This window comes from Haliotis asinina, chromosome 4 (assembly GCF_037392515.1).
Source record: "Haliotis asinina isolate JCU_RB_2024 chromosome 4, JCU_Hal_asi_v2, whole genome shotgun sequence".
NCBI classification, from domain to species: domain Eukaryota; kingdom Metazoa; phylum Mollusca; class Gastropoda; order Lepetellida; family Haliotidae; genus Haliotis; species Haliotis asinina.
The window spans coordinates 70,605,537-70,632,672 of record NC_090283.1 but is presented as its reverse complement, the minus strand read 5'-3'; the positions used below and the strand labels follow the sequence as shown (position 1 = coordinate 70,632,672).

Here is a 27,136-nt window from a genome sequence, read left to right as displayed (position 1 = left end):
TTGACATATATTTTTTATTCTGGATAAATTTTCAATCATACCTTTCTTTCATTTCTGTATCTTGAGTTGTCTGTCATAAAATAGCCTCACTGGTTTGACATTTTGAGAGTACCATAGTTAAAACCATATCACATGAACACAAGCTAGGCTGTCGTCATGAGGCTTTTGATGCTGACACGCGACGTGCCCTCTCGTACTTGAACATCACATTGAACATATCCCCACCAAAACGGTTTGCCAACCAACGGTTCTTTATCACAGCTACTTTCAGACAATCACAGGAGAAGGCTGCGTGAAAATTTGTGTGGATTGCTCTCCCCATGCCTTCGATGATGATCAGATCGGTCTCCATAGTTTTGATGGTGTCTACAAGGCTTTGGTCTATCAACCTGAAATAGACAACAACTTTCACCAGAACAGATAAAAAGATCGTTCAACACGTGAAAGGGACAGCAGAGAATGTCTTGAGGTTATAGTCAGAGCATTGGACTCTAGACTGTTACACATTCCATGACTTGATACACTTCTATAAGACCTTTGTAAAATCTATTGTATTGGTACCCTGATGAAATGTATGGGAACCATGTGAACATATGCATCACTGTATATGGACTGTTATATCTTTCGCTCCTAAAATCTCTACTTCAAATTCCCTTTGTAAGTACCTTCTAAAATTATACAACGCTATATATGGGGTGTTATATCTTACATGCCTTCATGTACATGTAAAGTATCTCGTAAAATTATGCATCACTGCACACAGACTGTTAAATCCTCTTTGCTTTGTTACACTTGTATAACTGCTCTGTAAAATCAGGTGTAACCCCGTATATAGACTGGTATACTTTGATGTACATGTATAAGGGCCCTGTAGAGTTTTGTATCAATGGATATTGACTTGTTATATCTTTCAAGCCGTTAATCTCCACATTGCCGTTCCTGCATAAGCTCCTTATAATGTATGGACCAAGTTGCACCTAAGGTTCACAGCCCACCCCACCGTAAGGAAATAAAGAATATGAGAATATTCCTTTGCCTTTTCTCACAAAATGCATCTAGACAAATATGGGACACAATCACAACATTTGGCAGGTCCTTATTAAAAATATGATCAAGAGGTCATAGAAATGTCCTGTCTTAACATGTATGCGGACATGCTACTTATATTGCATCACTTGCTAAAGAGAAACATACTTTCTGAACATTAATTTGATGGTTCATCTTTCACCAATATTAATAAGTCCACCAAACTATTATTAGATCATTCGCTCCTACAACTATTTAACACTACTAGCGCTAATCTGAATAATTAGCATATATTACTTCACACTTTCTCAAGTTTTGCTGACTTGCTATATGTTCTTACCTGAGATTTAAGCATGGTGAACCTTGACCCGATTCCATAACAAGGAGTCTTCCTTCTGTGAGGGCCTGGTTTATCTCCCCTGAAATTGCCGCCACATGCTTGGTGATGAGCTGGAGTTCGCTAAACGTGACATCATTCAGAGTGGGACGAGAGTTGGCACACAGAATCACCTGCAGGTAAGATCAAACGTTGTGATGAAGGCATGGAATTTCATCATTCCACTCAATCCCAAAGTATGGTAAGTATCGGCCTTCATTTGAAGGTTCAGCTATATACTTGAGACAATCAGTGATAACATGTAACCATTATTTTCCAGGGTAATGATGTTTATGACAAGAACATGTTCCATTGAAAGGTGATGACACACTATAATTCTCCAAAAGTCTGTTCAGAAATACGATTGGGGCACTTAAATCTGTTGTCATGACATTTTTTTAATTCTCCAAAAGTCTGTTAAGAAATACAATTTGGGCCCCTGCAATGAAACTCTTTATTCTCCAAAAGTCTGTGCAGAAATACGATTGGGGCACTTAAATCAGCTGCAATGAAACTGTTTAATTCTCCAAAAGTCTGTTCAAATATACAATTTTGGCACTTAAACCTTCTCTCATGAAACTCTTTTGATTCTCCAAAATTCTGTTAAAAAATACATTTTTGGGCACTTAAACCTGCTCCGAAGACATTTGTTTATCCAAGCACCTGATATCAGAAATTCTATCACAGCACTACTTACACTGGTCATCGAAAAGTCTCTAGAGGAATGTGACTATTTTTCCAGGTGCATATTAACTCTAGTTTTGATTACTATCAATGGCAAGAAAAGGTAAAACATTAAGACAAAGTCATCAATGTCCCCTGCAATGACAAAATACTCTTCATGAATATGTCGACAACACAGTGGAAGGAAAGCATTGAAACGTTTTTAAGTTCTGCTCCAGAAAGGAGCACTGCCACAAAATTCAGTCGCAGACAAACTTGTTGCCACAGAAATGGCAAAAATATTTTATTAAGAAATCCAAAACACCAAAAGGCACTAGTACACTACCCAATCTATCTATGTGCAAAGTTTGGTGAAGAAATATTGAACAGTTTTAAAGTTCTGCTCCAGAAATATATGTTGCAGGGAATAGCAAACAAGTACAGCTAGAAGAATGATTCAACCAATGGGATCTCTGCTACACCCAAAGCAAGGGACAAAATAAGATGGAAATGATGCTTTATCAGTATGGTTGATCCACTTTATCAGACATTTGTAAAAATTTGCCATCATTACCACAGATACCTTCAGCATGTCACTTGAAAGTATGAACACTTACATTGGTACCTCGAGACAGCAGCTCTCTGGTGAGAGGAATCACACCAAGAATGATATCAGCCCCACTGTTGTCACAGAAGATGGCTGCGCATTTGTGGGGTGGGGACCGAGACAATCTAGCCTTCCACAGATCAAAGTCATCAAACAGCCATGGCCGCTCTAAAATAACACAGTACACACATTTTGTTACTCAGTAAAGGTGAGTTATTGTGCATTTATTAAGAGATGTTTCGTATTTTCAGCTGGTCCCTGTCAAAATCTTCTATTCATTCCAGGAACAATGTGACCATACACTTCATATTGCGATTACATCTTACACGAAGTATGCTATGGAACCTACTCGTTCCTGACATAACTCATTAAGATGCAGGTTAGAATTGGACCTCAGCCATGGGTTAAAAATTCCCATCGCCTGACGCCTGGAACAAGTCAGTTTTCATTTCGGGCAATCTAATAATGTTATCTTACTTGCCTGTGGACTACTACATAATTTTCAGTTATGGTTTCATTTCAATTCTGCTGATAATGTAGCTATTGATGCTCATAATATTAATCACTGGATTTTGTGGTCCATATTACAGACTGCCATCATATAGCTGGAATATTGCCTAGTGCAGTGTTAAACAACAAACAAACAATCATTTTGATCTAATTTTTTTGGGTATACCATGCTGCCTGGATAAGAAAGACACAATAACTTGGAGTGTCATGTGGCTGTATGAGTTGTATGTTCCCTCAGGAGTTGAGATTGACAATGCAAAGTTCGTCGTCATCAGCAAGAATGTCGTCATCAGCAAGAATCCTCTAACCTTGCAGTTTATCCTGAGCATCAGCAAAGCCAAAGTCTTGTGTCTCCATGATCTTCCTGACTTCCATTGCTCCCCAGTCAAACACGTTCCCAGCCAGCAGACCCTTGGCTAGTGCCAGCTGTCGGTCATCCCAGGACAGACTGTCCAAGTGCTTCAGATGACTTTCTAGTGACTTCAAGGCTTGCTCATTCTCAAACTGCTTCTGCTGGGAAAAAGGGTCAGTGAATTCCAGCTCCGACAGAAACTGACTACTTGTATCCAGTAAGGTTCGGACATTCAGAGACCCAAAACAACTGTGGAATTAAACAAACAAAATTAAACAATGGAAACAGATATATCAATTTTCACAAATATTAATTCAGATCAAAAACATAATAGGATGAACCATGATTGAAATATCAAAACAAACTTCACTTACACATGCAAGACTTCTGAGACAAATTTACTGCTGTTCAACTTTTGCAAAACATCCTTACTTTTCAAAACACAAAGTTCCTGAGGTGAGTGAATGAGTTAAAAGTTAACGTCACATCAGCTATACTTCAGCCATATTGTGATGAGCCTGTCCTTAAGGATTCTGTCCAATGTTCTTCCATCTTGAAAGACATTGATAAAAATATTTTGGGAATGAGACTTCCCCCAGGAAATGCTGACTCGTCGAACCCACCAAGAACTTTCTGGAGAATATGGAGACTCCCCAACACTGCAGCCTTCTGTATTACCCATAGTGTCAGAAGGTCTGTGTTCCCAGTGGAGAACCTGAGCTCTTTCCTGATCAAGAGGGTTTTTCCACCAAACCAAGGGCACAGAGGACAATGGTGAGTTTGATGACAGTGTACTTGTCATCAAAGGGAGACATTTGAAAGGCTAGGTCTGCATATACATCATTGCAGAAACAGCTCAAAATGGGGGGAGCTAGCATGGAACAAGTTGTCATATGCATATGTAGGTCATGATGTACAAATTCTTATAATAATTGCACTCACCAAGGGTTCGTCTTGAGTACACTGAGTCTGTCTAGGTATCTGGACTTGAATTTTTCTGCCCTTTCCACTGCATCGGGGGAACTAGGCTGACTCTTTATAGCTTGCAGCTTGCTCTGTCAGAAAATAATGACCTCTTGTATCAACCATTTACAAAGGACTTGACACACTAAAGTATATCCCAGCTGAATTCAAAGTTCTGTTGATTTCGAAAATTGCATTGCTTGAGCTATATTAAGGGAGTACAGTCAGGCAGCGTTAGTCCAGACCCCAACAATCCGATTCCTGCGATATCTGAACAATAGCTAGCTGTAACCAATCTGGTTTACTATGTAAATCCGATGCTTCACTCTCCGTATCCGGACGTTAATTAGCGGTAACAGATTAGCTAATTACACATAGTTTTGCTTCATTACTCCAGCGGTACATCAAAAAGGTCCGAATAAACCCTTCACATCATGAACCCCATTCAGTGGTAATTGTTAAGTGACACTTCCGAGTTGAACACGTCGTTAGTTTGTGATTTTGATCAATTAGTATGTCTCACTTTTGGTTAGTTTGAGTAATGCCTGTCATGCTTACTTGCTGTATAAAACACCGATAGTGTCAAAATGAGATCAGCTGACGCTTGTCAGTCATAATGGGAAATCCTGCCCCTAAGCGTAAAAGACGTGAAATTACAGCCGGACAAAAAAGAGAAATTTGTAGATACAAAGAGAAAGCGCTTAAAGCCAGTTTCGATGTGTATGTGTAAACATTTTGGTCAAGAATTCGGACATTCTATCGGCAAGAACACAATTTTGGACATCAGATATGTTTTGTGATTGGCTGCGATCATTTGACAGACAGATGCGAACACGTGGTTGACATGTGATCTTACTTTGTGACAATGCTGCCAGTCACAAGTGTGCCAATGTCAAACTGACCAACATGAAAGTTCATTTCTTGCCCCCAGACACCACATCACACATTCAGCCAATGGATGCTGGCATCATAAGAACTTTCAAGGCCCACTACAAGAAAATATCTCATCAAGCATTTTATCCAGTGTGCTGAAGACAACCGGCCACAAATGCTTAATCTCCCGCGAAGCACTTTGATTTGTGAAAACTGCCTGGTGAGAAGTTAAAAGCTCCACCATTCAGAACTGTTACTGTCATGTAGAGTTCTTGAACAAGTGAGTTTTGTTATGTGTATGTCTAATCTATTCTGACATATTGTATGCACTGATTGGTTGTTTTATGAATATTCAAGTTGTTATGTCTACAAACTGTAATAAAGTCTTCTGAAACTTGTATACATTCGTAGGTTTTTGTATTGCCATGTGCAAGGGAAGTAACTCTACTGTAGTTGTGTTCATAAAAGTTCGTTTCAGTAGTCTGTATGTTTCACTATCCGAACATTTTTGATGAAAAACAGAAGTGTCTGGATTAACGGGGCCTGACTGTATGCGCATGATCAGAGTGCATAAGCAGTTTCATTGGTAGGGAAGATACCTTGTCACTGTCATGAGAACTTTTAAAATGGAAATCTGGAAGTTAAGTTACACAAAAAGCAAACAAATATCAAAATTTTTCACCCAAAATCGTTAATACCACTTAAAATGCCTATATACCAAAAAATAGCTTGCAAAAGTTCAGTAAGATCAGTTGTTTGTGAGTGACAGGCAATATGGAAATAGGAAACCACGTGATCACAACACACCCTTGCAGTGAGGAGCAAAAAGTATGGTTCATAGTTGAAATCCCATACAAAATCACCAGATGTTGAGTGCAGCAATGGTTTACCCAATACAATGTCATCAATACTATTATTTTAGGAAACACTTGATATTTCTTTAGTGAACTAAAATTTTAAATGATATTAAAGGTAAAACATATTTTTTTGCCTGACATCGTCAAAAAACCCTGACACCAGGATATGATAAGAAACATAAACATAAGTCAATCACGAACCATTTCAAATTTCATTATGATGGTATTCCCACTGACACAAACAAAAACGGAAGTGACATTTGGGCTTTAAGGGGAAATTTTAAAATTCTTGCTACAGCTGCATTCACACGGGTGGTACTGATGCCACCAGGAATATAATGAAAGCTTTATACACTGGGAAAGAGCTTGGGACCATACAGCTAGGGGGTGTATATGTTTATAGAGAGACAGGGCTTGATTTAAGAGATGTCAAACTACTTGCAGCAGAAGAATGAAGATTTTATGGATATCAACTTCTTTATATGAGAACACAACGTTTCGGAGTTAATGCTTACTCCTTCATCAGGTGATTGAGAATGGGGTACAGAGCTATATTTATATGTACAGGTAAAACAATAACAAAGTAACAAGTGGAATGAATTAACGAAAGCTTGTTACTTTGTTATTGTTTTACCTGTACATATAAATATAGCTCTGTACCCCATTCTCAATCACCTGATGAAGGAGTAAGCATTAACTCCGAAACGTTGTGTTCTCATATAAAGAAGTTGATATCCATAAAATCTTCATTCTTATGCATTTCACTTCTAAATGCCCTTCAAAGACTTGATACTTGCAGCAGGTGTAAGATAAAGACCTAGTTGCACCGGTCAAATTCCAGTTGCAACGCAGTGTGTTATAATGTCAGAGGTTTTGGTGCACATAATACAATTGAAACCATAGCAACACACCACTGATCCCTGTAACAAGAGCTGTCATAGCCACAACCCTTTGGTGCCATAGCTATTCAAAATTTAGAAGAAAATGAGCTGACATATTTATGCTTATAATGTTGGATTTATTGCTGATCTATTCCTGAAACATTTACTTGCATCTTGTGCAAGTTAGACTAGGTTGCACTTTGTGATATTGGGTTGCACCACTGCATGTAACAAAGAACTAATTCGAGTCCTGAGACTAATTGAGCATCCTTAGTCTCTACCTAAACACATTCTAAACTCATACAATGGAATATCAATAACAACGGTATCATACAATTGAAGACATGTTACGTTCATGAAACAGTAATGTGGAAAAAAGAGCATAAGAGTCTAGTGATGAAATCAGTTTTCACAAACTACTGAGAGAAAATGTGTGTGCAATACCTTCTCCGCTCCCTGAGAGAAGCACTCCAGCCAATATTCCCCGACTACTGAGAGAAAATGTGTGTGCAATACCTTCTCCGCTCCCTGAGAGAAGCACTCCAGCCAATATTCCCCGACTACTGAGAGAAAATGTGTGTGCAATACCTTCTCCGCTCCCTGAGAGAAGCACTCCAGCCAATATTCCCCGACTACTGAGAGAAAATGTGTGTGCAATACCTTCTCCGCTCCCTGAGAGAAGCACTCCAGCCAATATTCCCCGACTACTGAGAGAAAATGTGTGTGCAATACCTTCTCCGCTCCCTGAGAGAAGCACTCCAGCCAATATTCCCCGACTACTGAGAGAAAATGTGTGTGCAATACCTTCTCCGCTCCCTGAGAGAAGCACTCCAGCCAATATTCCCCGACTACTGAGAGAAAATGTGTGTGCAATACCTTCTCCGCTCCCTGAGAGCACTCCAGCCAATATTCCCCGACTACTGAGAGAAAATATGTGTGCAATACCTTCTCCGCTCCCTGAGAAAAGCACTCCAGCCAATATTCCCCGACTACTGAGAGGAAATATGTGAGCAATACCTTCTCCGCTCCCTGAGAGAAGCACTCCAGCCAATATTCCCCGACTACTGAGAGAAAATATGTGAGCAATACCTTCTCCGCTCCCTGAGAGAAGCACTCCAGCCAATATTCCCCGACTACTGAGAGAAAATATGTGAGCAATACCTTCTCCGCTCCCTGAGAGAAGCACTCCAGCCAATATTCCCCGACTACTGAGAGAAAATATGTGTGCAATACCTTCTCCGCTCCCTGAGAAAAGCACTCCAGCCAATATTCCCTGGCTTCAGCATCTTTAGTGAGATCTACGGTATCGGGGTAGTAGCTGTTGACGTCAAGTAAAAGAGTGCATGGCAGCAGGGGACGTTCCAGACGGTCTATCTCAAGATGGTCAAACTGTAGAAACAAATTGGTTTCTTAATACATGACAACTTTATGGATAGCATAAGAATGAAGATTTTATGGATATCAACTTCTTTATATGAGAACACAACGTTTCGGGGTTAATGCTTACTCCTTCATCAGGTGATAGAGAATGTGGTACAGAGCTATATTTATATGTACAGGTAAAACAATAACAAAGTAACAAGTGGAATGACTTAACGAAAGCTGTAAGCCAGTATAAACAAGCGCTGATAGGAACCCGACAGTTATGATACCAATGATAGAAGCCAATGGTAATACATTTCACTTCTAAATGCCCTTCAAAGACTTTATGGATAGCAACTCCTTGGGTTTATTTTCACGACGTTTCAGGGCTTATCCTAGCCCCCTCATCAGGTGGAGCTGAAATGAACGGTAAGCCTAACTGTTAACTGTGCCCATGAACTCACAATGCTTATTTCGTCACAATGCTATGACAACATGATACCAGTAGCTAACAGGAATGCTATGACAACTAGCTACTGGTATCAATGTTGTCATAGCATTGTGACGTCATAAGCATTGTAAGATCATGGGCACAGTTAACAGTTAGGCTTACTGTTCAGTTCAGCTCCACCTGATGAGGGGGCTAGGATAAGCCTTGAAACGTGAAAATAAACCCAAGGAGTTGCTATCCATAAAATTGTCATGTATTACTATGCCAACTTCTAAATGCCTTTGAAGAATCACAAATTGGTTTCTTGCAATGGTTAAAGAACGTACAAAATATAAGCATCATTCTTCTAATGTTCTAAATGTCATTCAAACAACATACTAAATTAAACAATACACAAATAATTGAATAAGTCATGGCTGAAACTATTTTGGAATATTTCCATCCTGTTTGCAAAAATTGTTAAGGCAGATCAATGGTCGCAGTAAACCGTGAATTGTTACATTGTTTCTTGAATTTAAAGTTTGACTGTACTTAGTGTCACTGGAAAGTAAATATCACAAATGTCAAGGTCATTGAATACGGCTACCACATGCAGAAATTAGCAGGATTTTTTTTGCAATATATTCAATAACCAGTATTTAAGATTAAACTGATTGTGAGTGGTCGTATGACAAGCATGGGTTGTTGAAGATCAATTCTAAGCCGGATTTAAAGTGTCATTGTGGATGGAGAAAGATTCAGCTGAAGTGAACTAGGTATAGTTTCCTGATTCTGAGATTATCACCATCCCAGTATTTGCATTTACAAACAAAACATCCATACCGGTGAGCTCCTGCTCATGGCAATGTCAAAGTTCTTCTGTTTGGGACTGACAAGGCCAGAACTGCCTGCGTAATGTTCTCCCCACGAATACCTCTCAGTATCTGGGAAACACAAAATAATGTAGATTGTAACATTTTGACAACAATATATAATGTCCTAAAGCTGTTCAACTGCCTGTAACAAACTTCTCCATTCCATCATTTAGAAGTTGAAAACAAAGGAAGGATAGTGGGTGAAGGTGTTTAGGTTTACCACGCTTTTGGCAATATTCCAGCAATATCACAGCAGGGAACACCAGAAACAGGCTTCACACAACTGTTAAACCACTAGGATACAACACCGCCCCAATATAAGGATAAGATATACAAGGATGAGCACATTCTTTATTATAAAATGTTATGAAGCATGTGATGAGTCTGATGATAGATGAGAATGTCACATCTGTGACAACCACAAATAACTTCATTGAAACGCTAGTTAGAAGTTTCAGTGTAGGTTCTAACACAGTTTTCATGCAAGTGACAATAAAGAAGTTCTTTATGTCAGTGAGTTCAGGGTGAGATGGGTTAGCCTAATGGTTAAAGCATGCCCTTGTCACACAGAAGACCCAGGTTGGATTACCCACGTGAGTACAAAATGTGAAGCCCATTACTGGTGTTTCCTACTGTGATATTGCATGAATATTGCTAAAATCTCTCAGGGTGGACTGAATGTTTCCTCATGAAACACTTATTACTCTCTCAACATCAGATTTTGATCATAACGAATTGATTTTCACAGCAACACAGAGGAATGTACAAGGTACACAAGAAGTCATCACATCTGTTACCACTCCATACAAGCACATGAGACATTACATAATACCCACCCTCCTCCTCTTCGCCTTTAAGGAAGGCACCAATGGCACCCAGGTAACCCTCGTGTCTCAAGAACAGTGCCTGGATTTCTTTCTGAAAATAACAAGGAGTAACCAGGACTTGTATCTCAACTGTGGTAACTAAGCAACATTCTTATAAACACATGGAAGTTCCTTGAAAACATCTTACTGTTATCTTATCTCACACATAAACACCATTTGCTGACTGGCTGAGCCAATCAATGTACCTCACTTACAAGCAAGTAACATTTTCTATGGTACCTGCTGGAAATGCCAAAATGTTGGAATACATTTACTTCGTGTTAGTAGTGTTTGTGCTAGTGCCTAACTCCAATGCTAATTATTATGATCCAATACCAGTTCTTCCAAAAGTTCAAAATTAACATTGCGGTGTTTGACAGCATCAAGACATTGTTCACTAGTTCCTCAGGGCCAATAGGAATATAAGCAAACATCAAAGTTATATCAACCCATGTTCTCCTCAGGATCAGTGAACAACTTATATAGTAGCAAGCAAACAGTTATCACCTTCATGAGTATGATCGTGACATGTTTTACTTTGGATTCTTCTCACTGGACGGGTGATATGTTTATCGGTAGCTGATGGGCCAAATTTGGCCATGTAATGTAATTTCACATAAAACACCTGTACGTTAAGAAAGCGTGATATAACATGTTGATCTAAACTAGATCCAAATATGTCAGACAGACTTGTGTAGTCAGTAATTGCTTACAATGAACACTTTTACAACTTAATTTAGCACTTTTTAAAATGCATAACCAGAATAGACTCAGTGGTCATGAAAAGAATCTGACCCTCAGACAAAACTGGCAGATTCACCGACATTCTGGTGGAAGTCGACAACCAAAAGAGTCTGACTGTTATCTCACAATGCTTTGAATGCAGTTGTCATATGTGACAAGATGCATGTGTTTGCCGTTCATAAATTTTACATTTGTTAATAATTTCCTGTTACTTTAAAACACTACCAGTGAACACTGTAGACTGCTAAGTTCATTGTAAATAGTGACAGAGTGAGGGATCTTTCACTCTATTTTCAGTAATATTCCCCAAGAAGACCGTACCTTGGACCAATAGTTGATGGCAAAAGTGATAGTATGCATAGTCATCGGATGACCACGGATGAAATAGCCACCAAAGTAGATCTTCTTGAGGTTATGAATCTTAGCATGGAGGTAGGCAATCTGACCGATGTCATTACTGATGGACAAGAGCAGGCTACGAGCCAAGTCCTCCTCCTTGAAGCTCTTGGCTGAAACAGGGAGAAACAGTTTCATCTGTAGCGTTATACATTTACTTTAACATTTTATTTGTTGTCTAATGCCACACACAGCAATATTCCATCTATATGGCATTGGTCTGGGATATTAATGTATTCAATCTCACAGGGAGGCTCATCAAACCTTTCTACACGTAGTGATAGTGATATGCAGAAGACAATTTCCATTTTTTATACCTATCTTTCCATTTTTTATACCAATCATAAAAGCAGTAAACATTGTACTAAGGACAGTGTTGAAAAGAGATCTGAAAGGGTTTGTTTATGAACAATCTCGCTACACAACTGACGACTTTTGTCTTTTGGTGAGCGTGCCGCTTTCCCAAAGCTGCTGGCAATGATGTCTCCGGGAAGACCTATGCTGGTGTAGGCGCCCCCGTAGATGTCCTTGACCAGCATGTCCACTGACCGATGATCTCCACGTTCCGCCAGCTCAACCAACTCGTCAAAGCTCTGTGGGAGAATGTCATAGATTATAGTGTTTGTTGCATGGGGAAATTACCAACAATAACAAGAACATGAGTAATCAGAAAACCCATAAAGAAAAACTAGTACGTTCAGGAAACAAGTGTGACCTTCCACATTCCAATTTTGTCCTGATCCGTTGAAGAAACAATTGAAATTTTCAAATTATCCAAACAACTTCTTGAGCGGCATTTAGAAGTTGGTGTGATGAAAAGCAAGGAGAGTTTTATGGATATACAACTTCTTTCATATTATTATGAGTGAGGTTTTGGTGAAGCTGCTAACACCGTTATCAAGCCAGTGACGACTGTGTTAGTAGCTACTGGACTACAGTAATAGTAGCTACACCAAAACATGGTCATAATAATATTAGTATATCCATAGAACTGCCCCAGTTGTTCAACAACCTAACTACTGCTATTTGTGCCTTTCAGTAGGAAGACTTATTGTGTTATATATATATTCTCCATTAAAATCAAGAGGGCGCGGGAATTGAACTACTGCAACATTACACTAATTCATTTGAACCTTTTAATTCAATATTGTAATCTAAATACATAGTTTTAATTGAAGTAAATTACATGGTAGTTTCCTTAGGGTTGATCATTATTGACGGTAGTGTATTATGTATTTTGTAAAGATGTGTGAGTCATATTTTGCCTAGTAGTCAATAAAGGCAAGTTGCTTTAATGACAAGAGTGATCTATGCTCTGTAGGGTTGACTACTGAGGGCAGGACACAACTACTGCAATAATGATAATCTGTTGCAATGGATTTTTCTCCTTGAATTACCTCATTTGAAGTCGTTTCCCAAATGAATGTATAGTTTATATGAAATGAAAACACGCTGAAGTTTCAAACTCTTTTATTAACTGACAAGAAACTTGAGAGCCAGATCATGTAAAAAGGTAAAACTTACAGTAACTGTTATTCACAATTTGAAACTCGATTTGCAAGCCATGATTGCTGCGATGTTTGTTCATGAGATTCCAGGGGCAGATAACTCTAAATCAAAGTGAACAAATCTAGTATTCAATGTATTTTGCACAGTGCATTTATCAACAGAAGTCAAGTACTAAACAATCAATAGTCACACGTACTATCAATGCATCGATAGTTTTTAATTTGTGCCATTGATTAATTGCTTTCGAGAACTCAATAACTGCAATCCATTGATAGTTTGATGCTTCGTTACAGCACTAAAACTCAGATGTATTGCTGGTTCTGGAGAACAGTGTCATGATGTATACAAAACAAAGCATCACGATAAAAGAGTTTATCAGCTATCTGGGGCAGTGGGTTAAACACGTGGTCACACAAAAAACCTGAGTTTGACATGGCTACCAGGTGCAACCTAAGGTAAAAACGTAAATGCAGCAGACATATTCCATTTGCACTGGTTTTATTGCACTGTGTAATTAAAGGAATATGCTATCGAATTTCGATGCTTTATTCCAATGTTTACCCACTCCAAAATTGACTTGCACCTGGTGCAAGTTAAGCTTATAACTAGGTTGCTTTTAGTAATTTTGGGTTGCACCAGTGCAAGTAACAAAGAACTAAATTGAGTCCTTTTGTGTGAAGCCTATCTATGGTGTCCCCCAAATTAAAATCGACAACATTTGGGAACAGCATAACAAGCTCAAAAAACTACTGCCAACATTACCATAACAAAAGATGAACAATTAATTGCTAGTCACTTGATGTCTAGTCTCGAGGGATGGCTACTGAGAGGGAAACAATTATTGCGATAGCAATTGTCAGTTGCACCATACTACTGCAATAGCTTATAGTCTATTACAACCAACTATTGCAATACTATTGCAATACATGTAGTTTTTCTCTCCTTGAATTGTGTCATTTGAAGTCATTTCCCAATGGATGTATATTTTATATGAAATAAGAACAAGCTGAAGTTGTTTCAGTCTCTTTTATTAACTGACAAGAAACTTAAAGCCCAGATAAAGTTTGTTTACAAGGTAACAAGGGCAGATAACTCTAAATCAATGTGAACAAATCTGATGCTTCCTATATCTTGTGCTAAGCATTTCTCAACAGAAGTATATACCTAAAATATCAATAGTTACACATACTATCGATGCATTGATTGTGTTTTATTTCTACTGTCAATTATCAGAGACTCAACAACTGCAAAGCATTGATAATATGATGCATCGTACACAACTAGTCTCTATCTCTCTATCCTGCCTTACCTTTGCCTCTGTGAGGAGTGAGCCCAGCCCCCAGAAGGTCCCACCTCCTGTCGACGTCCCACCGATCCTCTCAAACTTGTTCTCAGACTCCACCTGGAAATACCTACATCAGTCAGATTGTTTGTAAATATCACTATGTATTATCTATTTTAATGTCATGCTGTGCTGTAAAACACGACTAAAGTTCATTGTGAGCAAAGTTCTCATGGCTAAATTTCCAAGACTCTGAATCGGGTTGACATGTCATTATACCCCAGTTGTGTCGATCAATGCTCAAGTTGTTGATCACAACCCTCTATTGTTTGGTCTAAACCTGATTTTTCACAGATTGTCGCTATAAAGCTGGAATATTGCAGAGTGCAACGGACTGACTTCTTTGTATAGTCATCAAGGATGAAACCTACTGTGAGTCTCATGAGTCATATCATGGCATCAATACAATGGAGATTTTGATAGGATACAATAATATATTTGTGAAATACGAATACGAAAACATTTACGCTGACCAGAGGCATAACATGGGTCACAACTACAGAGCCCTAAACACCAATTTAAGAGTGGGGAGTTTATGTGGTAGCTGGCTGATTTGTTTCTGGAGAATAGATCCCTACCTCTGAGCTGGTGGTTCGATTCCAAGTAATGTCTTAACTAGAATCTGCACTTTACTGAGAAAGTGTAATCCCAAATATATACTGAACAGCAAAAGAAATGCAAGTTTTGAAAAAATGAAATCACATAAAAGTAAGCATACATGTTTATGTCCTCTAGCTGAAAACTTGACGCAAAAAAAACACAGCTATTTCTTTTGTTGTTCAGTACAACATATTTCACATGACCATTTTCTATATGGAATTGCAGACTTTTACTGTATTGTAAATATCTCTTAGGATGTGGACTCAATATTTTCAAAAGGTACACATTATCCATAATTCGAAGTGACATGTGGGTCATTTTTAATAATATTTTTTTTCATTTACCATGCACTGTGATTTCCAGCCAATCAATGGACACAATTCTAGAGTCATTCCCACAAACCTTGATAAGACTGACACCAGAGCCAATATTGACAAGCAGGTAGGGGAAGATGTCGGTACTGACACCCTGGAACTTGTAGTCTGGGCTACCATGACGCTGGTACCCAAAGGACTCATCGGGGATGTTTTTGAGGAGGAAGTTGCAGCCAGAGATCAAACAATCCATCTCATCTTCCTTGTCAACCCTTTTAACAGAGGAGTAGAGTACAAGTACGCAACAAGTGCATTACGTACTAGTTATACATGTATATGACAGTACAATCACTATATGTATGTACAATATTGGAAATTTTAATTATAAATTGTATATTTATATATTTATCCTATCTCACGTTATGCATCTCTCTTCCTCTCTTCGACCCAGTGTGGAAACATGCTGTCAGCTAAGTTGAATCAAATCTTCCTGGCCTCTGACCACCCGATCTCTGCCCCTGCAATAGACGCCTGTCAATCATCCTGTATGCGCAGCCAATCATGTGACTACTTGTCATTTTCTTCTTGGAGCTCCAAGTCATCTGTGATGCAGGAAGGAAGGGTGGGCATCCATTGCGTGAGATAGGATAAGTATACAAATATACAATTTATAGTTAAAATTTCCAAAACTTTTAAACTTATCCTATCTCATGTTATGCATTATCCCACAGTTGGCTGGAGAGCTGCAGATTACCCTCTGATACACTGCACAGGCAAGGATGCATTCCACAAGGGGGCCAAGAGTAGCACCAACTCCCGATATGCTACTCTGTACTTGTGATGGATGCTTCGAAAACCCCTTGGCCTACACAGCACAAAAACTCTAAGGAGTGGGCGCTCCCGAGTAAATGTGGTTTCAGCCCCAACTTTGGCTAAGCAAAAGGACGCAGTTTGGCAAGGAATTAATGCTGCCGCCCCACGATTTATCAGGAGATCCCAGTGATCTGGCACGTCCCTGCTTCAAAACTACCTCCCACTGACACATGCTGGACGGCAGTGAAAGGAGGAGTGGCCCGCATGCTCAACAAGCTTAACGTTTGGTACCAATTTGCCTACTTACCAAGGTGAGAAAGGACCTAGAAGCGAACGCTTCGAAAACTGTTAGATAATTGGAATTCAACACTTCACTGACGTGACTGCTCAGAGAGTAGAGGTCAATAAGTGGAGTGTCGATCATCTCTGCACATGCACGAGACTGCCGTGTAGACGATCGAAGCACATTCGAAGCGGTAAAAGAATGCCAATCTATCTGCCGAATCGACGAGTGATCCAGAATCGTAACGAACGACATCGGGCGAGAGACAACTGATGGTTGAGAAAGCTCTGCCATGTGTGGTGGTGATGAAACTATGTTAGCATCCCTTAAACTCCCCAAAGTCGACTGCCTGAGATCCTCACTAAAATAAGCATCCAATGCCTCCAGTAAAAACTCGTCATCTGCCAACCTAGATGCAGAACACCATGCCACCAACTTAGGGCGGTCTTTTTTTGTCTTCTTAGGTGCTGAAGAACCATCTTCTGGCCTGCGCCTATCTCTATCTGACGTCCTCCTCTCATTCACCCTAAAATTCAGCGTCATCTAATCCAATACACATCTAGGTGACCTCTCACACAAGCCAATACAGTCGACACAAAAATTCTGCGGGTCTGCCAACGAAAAGTTGCAGTTACATTCACCACAACGCTTGCGTTTTCTAGAAGTATTCTTCTCTTTAGAAACACCCATTGTCAATCACTAAATCAAGCTATCAATTCTCTTGCAAAACACCACGTCCAGCCTGTGGTGTGACAAGAAAGAGAATGACAAGTAGAGGATGTCACATGATTGGCTGCACATACAGGATGCGTGACAGGCGTCTATTGCAGGGGCAGAGGTTGGGTGGTCAGAGGCCAAGAAGATTTGATTCAACTTAGCTGACTGCACGTTTCCACACTGGGTCGAAGAAAGGAAGAGAGATGTATAACATGAGATAGGATAAGTTTAAAAATTGCACATATCATGGAAGATGGCATATAGGTATTGAAAATATTCGGATGATGGCTCATGTTCAAGATGGGAGATGGCAGTGTTTAATAATAATAATAATAAGTCATCTTTTATAGCGCACAGAGTCCAAACACCACGTGATTGCCCGCGGTGCTTTTGATAAGACAGCTAGTCTAAACATCAGGGTAATATTTTTGGAAGAGGAAAGTGTTCAGCTTTGACTGGATGGTAGACAGTTTTTCGGTGTTTTTTATAAAGATGGGCACATCATTCCAGAGAAAGGTGGATGTGAACGAGAAGCGTCTGTGTCCAAAGGTTTTCAGTTTGGCTGTGGGAATTTTGAGCAGTGAGTTGCTGGCTGATCTGAGACAGCGAGATGGAACATACTCTTTCAAAAAGGTGGATTGCATCATATAGATATTGAAAATATTCGGATGTTCGGATGTAGGCTTTGTTTAAGATACAGCTGGATACTGGATTGCATCGCATAGATGTTGAAAAAATTCGGATTAGGGCTTCTCGTCAAGATACAGATGGATACTGGATTGTATCACCTAGATATTGAATATACTTGGATGATGGTTTCAGTTTAAGATACAGCTTAATATGGAATATGTATTTTACGGGAATTCACATCACCAATGTACATGACCCACTTACTGAACCCCTAGCTTGCTGGTGATCAGGTCCTTGTATTTATATGCTCCTCCTCCTGTTGCCTTTATACACTTGTCCTTCATGAAGTCCTTGGACTGTATCAAGTTCCCTTGTATGAAGTCCAGGCATGTCTCAATGTACTTGGTTTCAAACTTGACAAAATGTAGTCGAACAATCACTTCATCTGTTTCAGAGATGTTGTAGATATGACTGCCATCATCCTGAAACAGAAAAAATTACTGTAATGATGCATCAAATTACCCATGGATTGCGATTATTGTGTCTCCAATAGCATTGTTGAAAAGAAATACCATCGATAGTATGTGTGACCATCGATAGTTTAGTAACTGGCATCTGATGATAAATGCACGGCACAAAATACAGGTAGAACCAGACTTGTTCACTTTGATTTAGATTTGTCCACCGTCTTACTTCTTAAACAAATATGGCTCTTTACTTGATCTGGATTAGAAGTTTCTTGCCACTAAACAAAAGATAGACACTAGTTCAACTTGTTTTAATTTCAAATAAACTGAGCATTCATTTGGGACATGACTCCAAATGAATCAATTCAAGGAGAAAGAGGCTATGGCAAAAGTATCACAATAGTTGGTGGCAACAGATGACCGCTATCGCAATAGTTGGTGGCAACAGACTATCACAATAGTTGGTGATAACAGACTATCACAATAGTTGGTGGCAACAGACTATTGCAATAGTTGGTGGCAACAGATGACTGCTATCACAATAGTTGGTGGCAACAGATGACTGCTATCACAATAGTTGGTGATAAAAGACTATCACAATAGTTGATGATAACAGACTATCACAATAGTTGGTGGCAACAGACTATCACAATAGTTGGTGGCAACAGATGACCGCTATCACAATAGTTGGTGGCAACAGACTATCGCAATAGTTGGTGGCAACAGATGACCGCTATCACAATAGTTGGTGGCGACAGACTATCGCAATAGTTGGTGGCAACAGATGACTGCTATCACAATAGTTGGTGGCAACAGACTATCGCAATAGTTGGTGGCAACAGATGACTGCTATCAAAATAGTTGGTGGCAACAGACTATCACAATAGTTGTTTCCAATTCCACAGTCACTCCTACCGGGAAGCATCATCAACAGTGATGTACGATGTTCCACTAGCTGTCATACCAGCCAAGTTGGCCAGGTGAACATATCAGCAAATACTTGTTCATTGAGGACTTCACAACTTCTTTCAAATCCTAAAGCTTGGTTTGACTCATTTTGTGGGAAATATAAGAGATTCTGTTTCATTCTGTTATTGGAACCATGGTTGGTTACTTGCTTTCATGATTCAGGCTGGACACAGCAATATACCAACTATATGGCGGCAGTACTTAAATAATCCAGTCTGGACCAGGCAGTTGACTGATCAACATCGTGAGCACTGATCTACGAAAATAGGATATGTGGGCAAAACTTCACAGTCATCCCTTTGCCTACACTGAAACATAGTATACTGAATACCGCTGAAAATATTATCATTCCGTGATCTACAACTAATATACCACTATGAAAGGTCTGGATTTTCCAGTGAACCGCTCACTTAACATGCACTGATGGGTCTGAATGGTCTGGGTGCCCCTATACAAACAACTCTCCTGTAGTAAGTCTGTGTTCAGGAGTGAGAGTTCTTAGGGCTAAAATCTCTTTGCACAGCAGCACCATGGTCCCCCATTTATCACCTCAGGAGTCAGCTTAGTTCTGGACCACATTCATGAAAAGTTTTGATAAATTTCAAATTCAAATTTATGAAAATATGAACTGTTCTGGTTCATCGATTACCAATATATGACAACTGTCACTGTATGAACAAATTCTGCTGTAAGTCAATGCTAAGATGTGCAGTCAAGTCTTGTTAGTCAGACCTCTGTTTATCCAACAATTGCTTTTATCTGATGCTTTTGTTGGTAACAAATTGAATAAATGTAATTTAGGCCACACCAATTTTATTTCTTGTTTTACGGATCCGCCTGCCGGATTTTTCAAGAATAAGAAAAAAACAAAAAGCGAATTTACCCGCTCAAAAAATAAAATCTTATTGTTTTTACTGGCCAAAAATGAAAACTTCAAAAGAAATTTTTTTCAAGATTGTTTTTTGGCCCATATTCACTTCATAAACTGTCAAAAGGAAAATACTTTGAGTACTTAAATGAAATATTACTTTGATTGGTGATTTTATTTTTATTTTTTTTCCCCTCCTGCTTTAGGGTTTTCTGAGGACAAAAATCCGTAAAACAAGAAATAAAATTAGTCTGGCCTTAGCCTCATTTAATTAGTCTGACATACTCATTAATCCAACTTGACGGTATAAGGTTATGATGAGGTCATGATAAGGTCATGATAAGGTCACGATAAGGTATATGACTTTAGCCCTACAATCACTTTGTACAGCTGTCCACGGTCCACTTGTCATCGCTTTTGGAGTCAGTTTATTCCAGGACCAGCTTTGATAACAGTAAAGTAGATTTCAAATATTTACAATGGACACTGACCTGTTCTGGTTCATCAAACACCTTAGATGTCCTTCTACTGACCGTAGAACAGTAGGACAGTTTAGCTAGGGAGCCTCCTGGGAACACAAAAATTGAAGAATGAAAACCACACTTGCAACAAAAACAGCATGGAATATACCTCATCAAAATCTTACACAATTAAAAATGACATCAGGAAGTCGGTGAGAGAACATACTTTGTTCAGACATCAATAGGGCATTGAAGTGGCCTTGTGGTTAAAGCGTTCTCTCATCACGCTGAAGATCCAGTTCGACTCCCCTCATGGGTACAATATGTGAAGCCCATTTCTAGTGTCCCTTGCTGTGATATTGCTGGAATATAGCTACAAGCTGCATAAAACTAAACTCTGCTTACGATGAGTTCATTAATCATCCCTAGCCTCCAGTAGAAACCCACTACTCTGTGTCTATCACTCATCAGGTTTCCACTGGTCTCTATGTTTATCCCCATAATCCTTCGTCACCCCTCCTCTGGTAAAACTCTACACTGACATAGCAATTCGGAAGAAGACCAATATCTTCAGACTGTTTTATTCTTCCTACACCCACTGTTAAAAAAATATCATGGTTTTGTGATCATTAATTCAAAATGTCATTGTTTGGAGCAGTGTATTTACCTATATCAATAGCAAATCTTCGAGCATGTTTGAGGTTCCTAAATATTCTCTCTGTTGGTAGTTCGATGCTCCGTGCATAACTGTTGGCTGTCATGTTGCTGGCAAGGGCACGCCACCCTCACACCCAACCTGAAACAATACACGAGACTTAAACACGTTAAAAAAAACTGTAAAAACATAAACTTAACCCTGACTGTGTATGTAAATGTTAATAACAGTTACCTTTAGCAACTATGAGTCATGTTTCTGCATCTCTTCCCATTCTTCTGAAAGATTTCATAACAAAACTGAATGATATATTCTTTAAATTCATACGGAATCATAAAAACGACAAGTTAAAGTGAATTAATATAACGTGAAAATATGAAGAGATATCAAAACTTTGACTGATTCACAGAGATACTAGTCACATTCTTATTACTTCAGTCAAGCTGGTTTTCCTGTAAAAAACAGACTTCTTTTATAAGGCAAAAATACAACTAAACAGTACAAATTCAAAACCTTTTTTGGGAAAGACATACTTGATGCATGGAATAGATATATTAAAGGCTCTGAATGAAACAAAGATATGACTGAAATTCTTATGCAACCCAATTGGCTAAATCACCTGTGTAACCATCCTAATTTGATTATGTTTAACTGGTTTCAAAAAGGAAGAGTACACATTAAGGACAAATGTAATGGTAATGAATACCTTACATTTTCAGAACTTCGGAAAAAAACTGATGGAACAGAACTTCATCTGAATCATGTTCTTCTCATTATTCCCCCCAAATGGAAATAGGTGATAGACACAAACAACAAATCATCCAAATAAATCTAAATCGGCAAAATGTTACCCTTGGAATGACTTCAACAAACCTGCTAAATGCACAAGATTATGTTATTTCATGTCCGAAAATATTTTCCCCCAAGTCTGTGATAAGTGGGACAGTGAAAATGACTATCATATGAACTGGAAGGCCATATTTAGTTTTAGACCAAACTCAGCTGTATTCCAGCTATATGGCAGCACTCTGAAATTAATCAAGCCTAGACCAGACAGCCCAGTGATCAACAACATAAGCATGAGGCTGCACTACTGAGAATCAATGGCATGCACCAAGCAAGTCAGCAAGTCTGACCACCCGATCCCATTTGAGCCTATTACAATAAGCATGGGTTGCTGAAGATAGATTCTAACCTGGACCTTCACAATGACATCCGTCAACCCATCCATCGATACATATCATCTTAGCATGTTTAAATTCACAACACAATAACTACCTTGTAACACAAACACGGAAATTTGCTCATGCCTCTTGTGTGCAATGATGTCCTTGTAGCTCTCCAGTAGGATTATTAATAAAATTTTCCCACAACATATATTGAATTGATGTCCCAGGTGACAAGACAGGACAGATGTTGTCATTGTTCACTGTCCAGTGCCAACATTTCACGGCTTGACAGCTGTTATATGAAACACAGATGTCAATTACATTTTGTGCCTCACAGCACAAGCTCCAGGTCATGATATTGGCCTGTATATCATATTACAATGCCTGACCAAAACACAAATGACATGTTTCACTGACTCAGAAAAACGTAGTGATGTAATGAAAATAAAAGTCAACATTAAGGTACTAGTTGTGTAACTGGCAAGTGGAAACATGTTTGTAGGGCTGGTTAAATTTCGATCAACTTTCTTATTTTATTAACCATCATTACCATTTGAAAAAGTATATGTTTGGTGAACATCACTCAGATTTCAAAACAAAATAGTCGTATCTCTTTCAGAATGACTAAACCAACAAAATGACATAGTGTGTTTTTCTACGCTGCAACCTGTCCTCTCTCATCTTTTCTTATCTCTCTCCTCTCATCTCTTCTTTCCTACCCATCTTTACACGAGAGAAATTACTTGTGTATGTAATGGGAGATGAAAAAAAAAAGAAATGAAAACAACAGAATACTGGCTTCCGCCATTTATCTGGAAAACATATACTGTAACTCATGAAATGTCTCAGTGCAATGTAGAACTAAAAAAATTTTTTTAAAATATTTAAAAAATGGGCGGTTAGATCCACAATATTTTCTAATCACATACAGTTTGAGTAGCTTCTAGTCCAATCATGCAAACAAACATCGACAACATGAGGCAGCTAACACTAAGTCTAAGATTTATAAAAGTTCACCTGAGGTCCCTAAAGCATTTACTTGCCAAAACTATGGCAACAAGTCAAAGCCTCACTAAGTCTATATGTATGAACCATTTCTTCTGACTTTCTACAGTTGACATTCTCAGACAAAAACATTTCAGAAATTCATTTCGTTAGATGGGTTCAAGATCCTGAGGTGGATCTACCTTAATCGCAGTAATTTACAACTGACTTGCAAATAACATGCATGGTGAGCAGCAGTTTCACAATAGTTGTAGCTATAAAAAAATACATTGTGCAGTAAAAGATCTCAGTTTTCATTGTCAGATTTCAAAACAGAACTGAACTGACTGTCTGGGATTATGACACCGCATTAGTGTTACTTCCCTGTCCCTGTGACAAGAAAGAAGATGGATGACATTGACAACAAGTCTGGCAATACTTTATCACAATACAGTGGAAACTGCTGAAACTGGCACTCGTTGGGACGGAAGAATTAATCTGATTTAGACAGAGTGGCAGATTGAAGAGCTAACGCAGTTACCTGGAACTGGAAGAGATCCAGTTTTGTCATTCTTATGCACATTGTTGTATAGGGCCGTCTCATCTTCTCGTGGGTTTTCTATTCTTGCTGTAAACACATTTTCTGCCAAGATCGCTGATGCGTGATACTTAGCGGTTGTTTACATCACTGACCGGTAACTAGGAAGTGGCCCAAGTCATTGAATGATCAACATTTTGCAATGTAAAGAAATTTTTTTTACCAACTTGGACAAATCATAACTTTTTCCTGCACTTTCCAACAGGATTCCTCTTCCTTACTCTTCATAAGATTACTTCCTCATTATGCCATGAGAATGGGAGAGACCATAAATAAGTCAGTGGCTGATTACCCTTTTTGTCATAGAATTCAAGAGTGATAATACACCTGATGGTCGAAAGATGCAGATATTACACGGGAAGTCTCTTCATTTAAAAACAACAAGCATTCATACAATAAGAACTGTATTCATTATTTTTTCAGAATAGGAAATATCAGTATATCACATGGTTCTGTCAATTACTGGACACATTCACGATGAAAGACAAATATTTCAGCGCATATTCACTAATTTAGCATCCCTCATGTGTAACTATATTCACTAATTTAGCATCCCTCATGTGTAACTATATTCACTAATTTAGCATCCCTCATGTGTAACTATATTCACTAATTTAGCATCCCTCATGTGTAACTATATTCACTAATTTAGCATCCCTCATGTGTAACCATATTCACTAATTACATCACTAACTACAATCACTGACCACATGCAATTTGAACATAATACATATCAGGCTATACACCATAAATAGGCATGCACCTGAGTTCTGTCTCTGTCACACAGACAAACAGATGTGGTATTTGTACTCATGAAATGTTATGGTGTCTGTTGATTACAAGCAAACTGCATCAATTATTCTTGAATGACATGATTGGCAGTAAACCAGCGTTAACTCAGATGGTCAGTTTCTGCTTTGTACTTTACTATCCACGTAGTAGTTCACCTTCTCAGTATTTGATGACTGGATCAAACACAAACGCAGAAAAAATGAGCATGTATTTATAAAATCCAACACCTGAGTGTATCAACAAATGAACCAGCCAGTGAAAGTTTTTTGTCACATGCGAGTGCACGCCCATCCGCTCTGACTGGGTTTGCTACCCCAGCTACTTAGTTTCAAGAATAGTAAATCCAAGTACAAAATATTCCACTTTTGATTTGTAACTGTACACTTACAATTTTGTTGATTTATTTCTTCATAATCAGAAATGTATATTATATGACATGGTGCATGGTGTACTTCAACCATGAGTCTCTACAGAGTCCTACTACACAAAAAGGTTATATCCAGGTTGAACATATCCTCAAGAAATACAGATGAAGCATTCCACCAAACTACACAGACACCAATCTGTTCAGACAACCAGTCTGTTAGAACATTCAGTCTGTTAGGATATCCAGGCTGGTAGGATATCCAGACTGGTAGGACATCCAGTCACGTGAACATCCAATGGTGATGATCAGATTCTTTCTCATGGCAATGAACACTGATATAAAGACAACAAAGATACAAAATCTATTTCCAGGTGTGAAATGATGAAATGATGAATCATTACTTATCATGCAAGGATGCAATTATATAAGTATTCTCCTCTATACAAGACAAAAAGACATGACAATACACTAGTCAAATTATATGTGTTTTGTCAATAAAATATTACAAAATGACTTGTAATTAGCTTTTCAAGTTTTCTATAACTTGCCTTTACAAATATGGCGCTACAGGTGACTGTTCCTGGCATGCCTATGGAAGCTACTCTGAAATATGACTCACTCACTGACTGGTCACATTTACACATGATATGATGTCACAATGTTTACAACAGAACATAGCATGAAAATGTATGGTGATAGTATTGTATTTCTAATAAAAAACATGAAATGCATAAAAATCACAATACATACTGTATATGCAAGCTGCATTTATTGAATGCCCAGAGGTTCAAATACCCCACTGCCCAACACTTGGGACAAGTCAGTTTTCATTTCGGCCATCAAATAATGTTGTCTTACTTGTCCATGGGCTACTAGATAATTTCCAATTACAGTTTCAAATGGCAAATAAACATGCATTTCATTTCATATCTGCTCAAAATGTAGCTATTAAATAAAGATAATGATAACTATGATAATAAAGTAGAGTTATCTTTCTTTGATATTGACTGCCTCTTGATAAATAGTACAGTAAACATTAACATCACATATCATGTTCATTTATCCTTTCATAAATACATCATAAAAAGCTGTCAGGAGAAGTTGCTTTCTAAAAGTCACTTGCCCTATGGCAAGTGGCTTTTTCAAATGCATTTGAACTCCTGAATACTCCCAATAAATACTCCTCTTATACATCATCACTGACAAACATATAATTTCCAAGCCTTATGTGCAGACACATATACACGACTGCCGGAATAAATAGTTCACCGGGACATCTCAGCGTACTCGACCAATCCACAACTAAATTCGCGTTTACCATCTCATTAATAAAGATCACAAACATGACCAGTCTTGTCCATTTGTCCTAAAAATGATAAAAGCTGAAAATTTAGGACGTGTCCATATTCATAAACCTCTCAAGTGCATGAGGATGGACCCTTAATTTCTAACTGACATACGTCTACATACAAGTAGGTCATTGTTATTCAATCTGCTACCTCAGATGGGGTTGTGGTTAGTGGCATAAACAGACAATCACTGGACCGTTTACAGGAACTTCAATTTTGTAATTCTTGATTAACAACACGAATAGCCAACGGAGTTTTACCTGACTTGTGATATTTCATCATCTGCAGAACTTGAGAGGGATTCTAATCAAACTTGCAGAAACAACCAAATGTCTTGTAAAGAACCAGATCACCGATGAGCGTCCCAAGGATCACAACATGAACTCCCATACAAGGTCAAAGGTTGTACAGTGAAGGTCGCTTCTCAAGATCCTCACAGCGATAATCGGTTCGCTGAACTTTCGTAAT

The 27,136-nt window shown here is 38.6% G+C and overlaps 1 protein-coding gene across 2 annotated transcripts; it reads right to left on the bottom strand.

The window, feature by feature from the left end:
- On the bottom strand, positions 1–27,136 carry LOC137281848 (4'-phosphopantetheine phosphatase-like). 2 transcript variants are annotated; one of them, XM_067813492.1, is made up of 16 exons: positions 26,929–27,136; positions 21,422–21,550; positions 20,785–20,861; positions 18,254–18,471; positions 15,635–15,818; positions 14,600–14,692; positions 12,212–12,374; positions 11,707–11,894; positions 10,612–10,693; positions 9,744–9,844; positions 8,342–8,497; positions 4,477–4,589; positions 3,491–3,783; positions 2,683–2,840; positions 1,367–1,536; positions 1–389 (listed from the first exon to the last, which is right to left on the bottom strand). In XM_067813492.1, the coding sequence occupies exons 2-16, from the start codon at positions 21,513–21,515 to the stop codon at positions 155–157; spliced, it is 2,325 nt and encodes a 774-aa protein (XP_067669593.1). In that variant the 5' UTR covers positions 21,516–21,550; positions 26,929–27,136; the 3' UTR covers positions 1–154. The 2 variants fall into 2 exon arrangements, with proteins under 2 accessions (XP_067669593.1, XP_067669594.1); XM_067813493.1 differs by lacking the exon at positions 26,929–27,136 and adding an exon at positions 22,688–22,752.

Bases quoted from the DNA above. Each gene is read 5' to 3' on its own strand.
- LOC137281848 (XM_067813492.1), bottom strand. From the start codon at position 21,515: ATGACAGCCAACAGTTATGCACGGAGCATCGAACTACCAACAGAGAGA. The intron at 1,537-2,682 runs GTAAGTGTTCAT...TCTTACCTGCAG, and splicing joins TGCTGTCTCGAGGTACCAAT to GTGATTCTGTGTGCCAACTC. The intron at 390-1,366 runs GTAAGAACATAT...TGTCTATTTCAG, and splicing joins TCACCATGCTTAAATCTCAG to GTTGATAGACCAAAGCCTTG.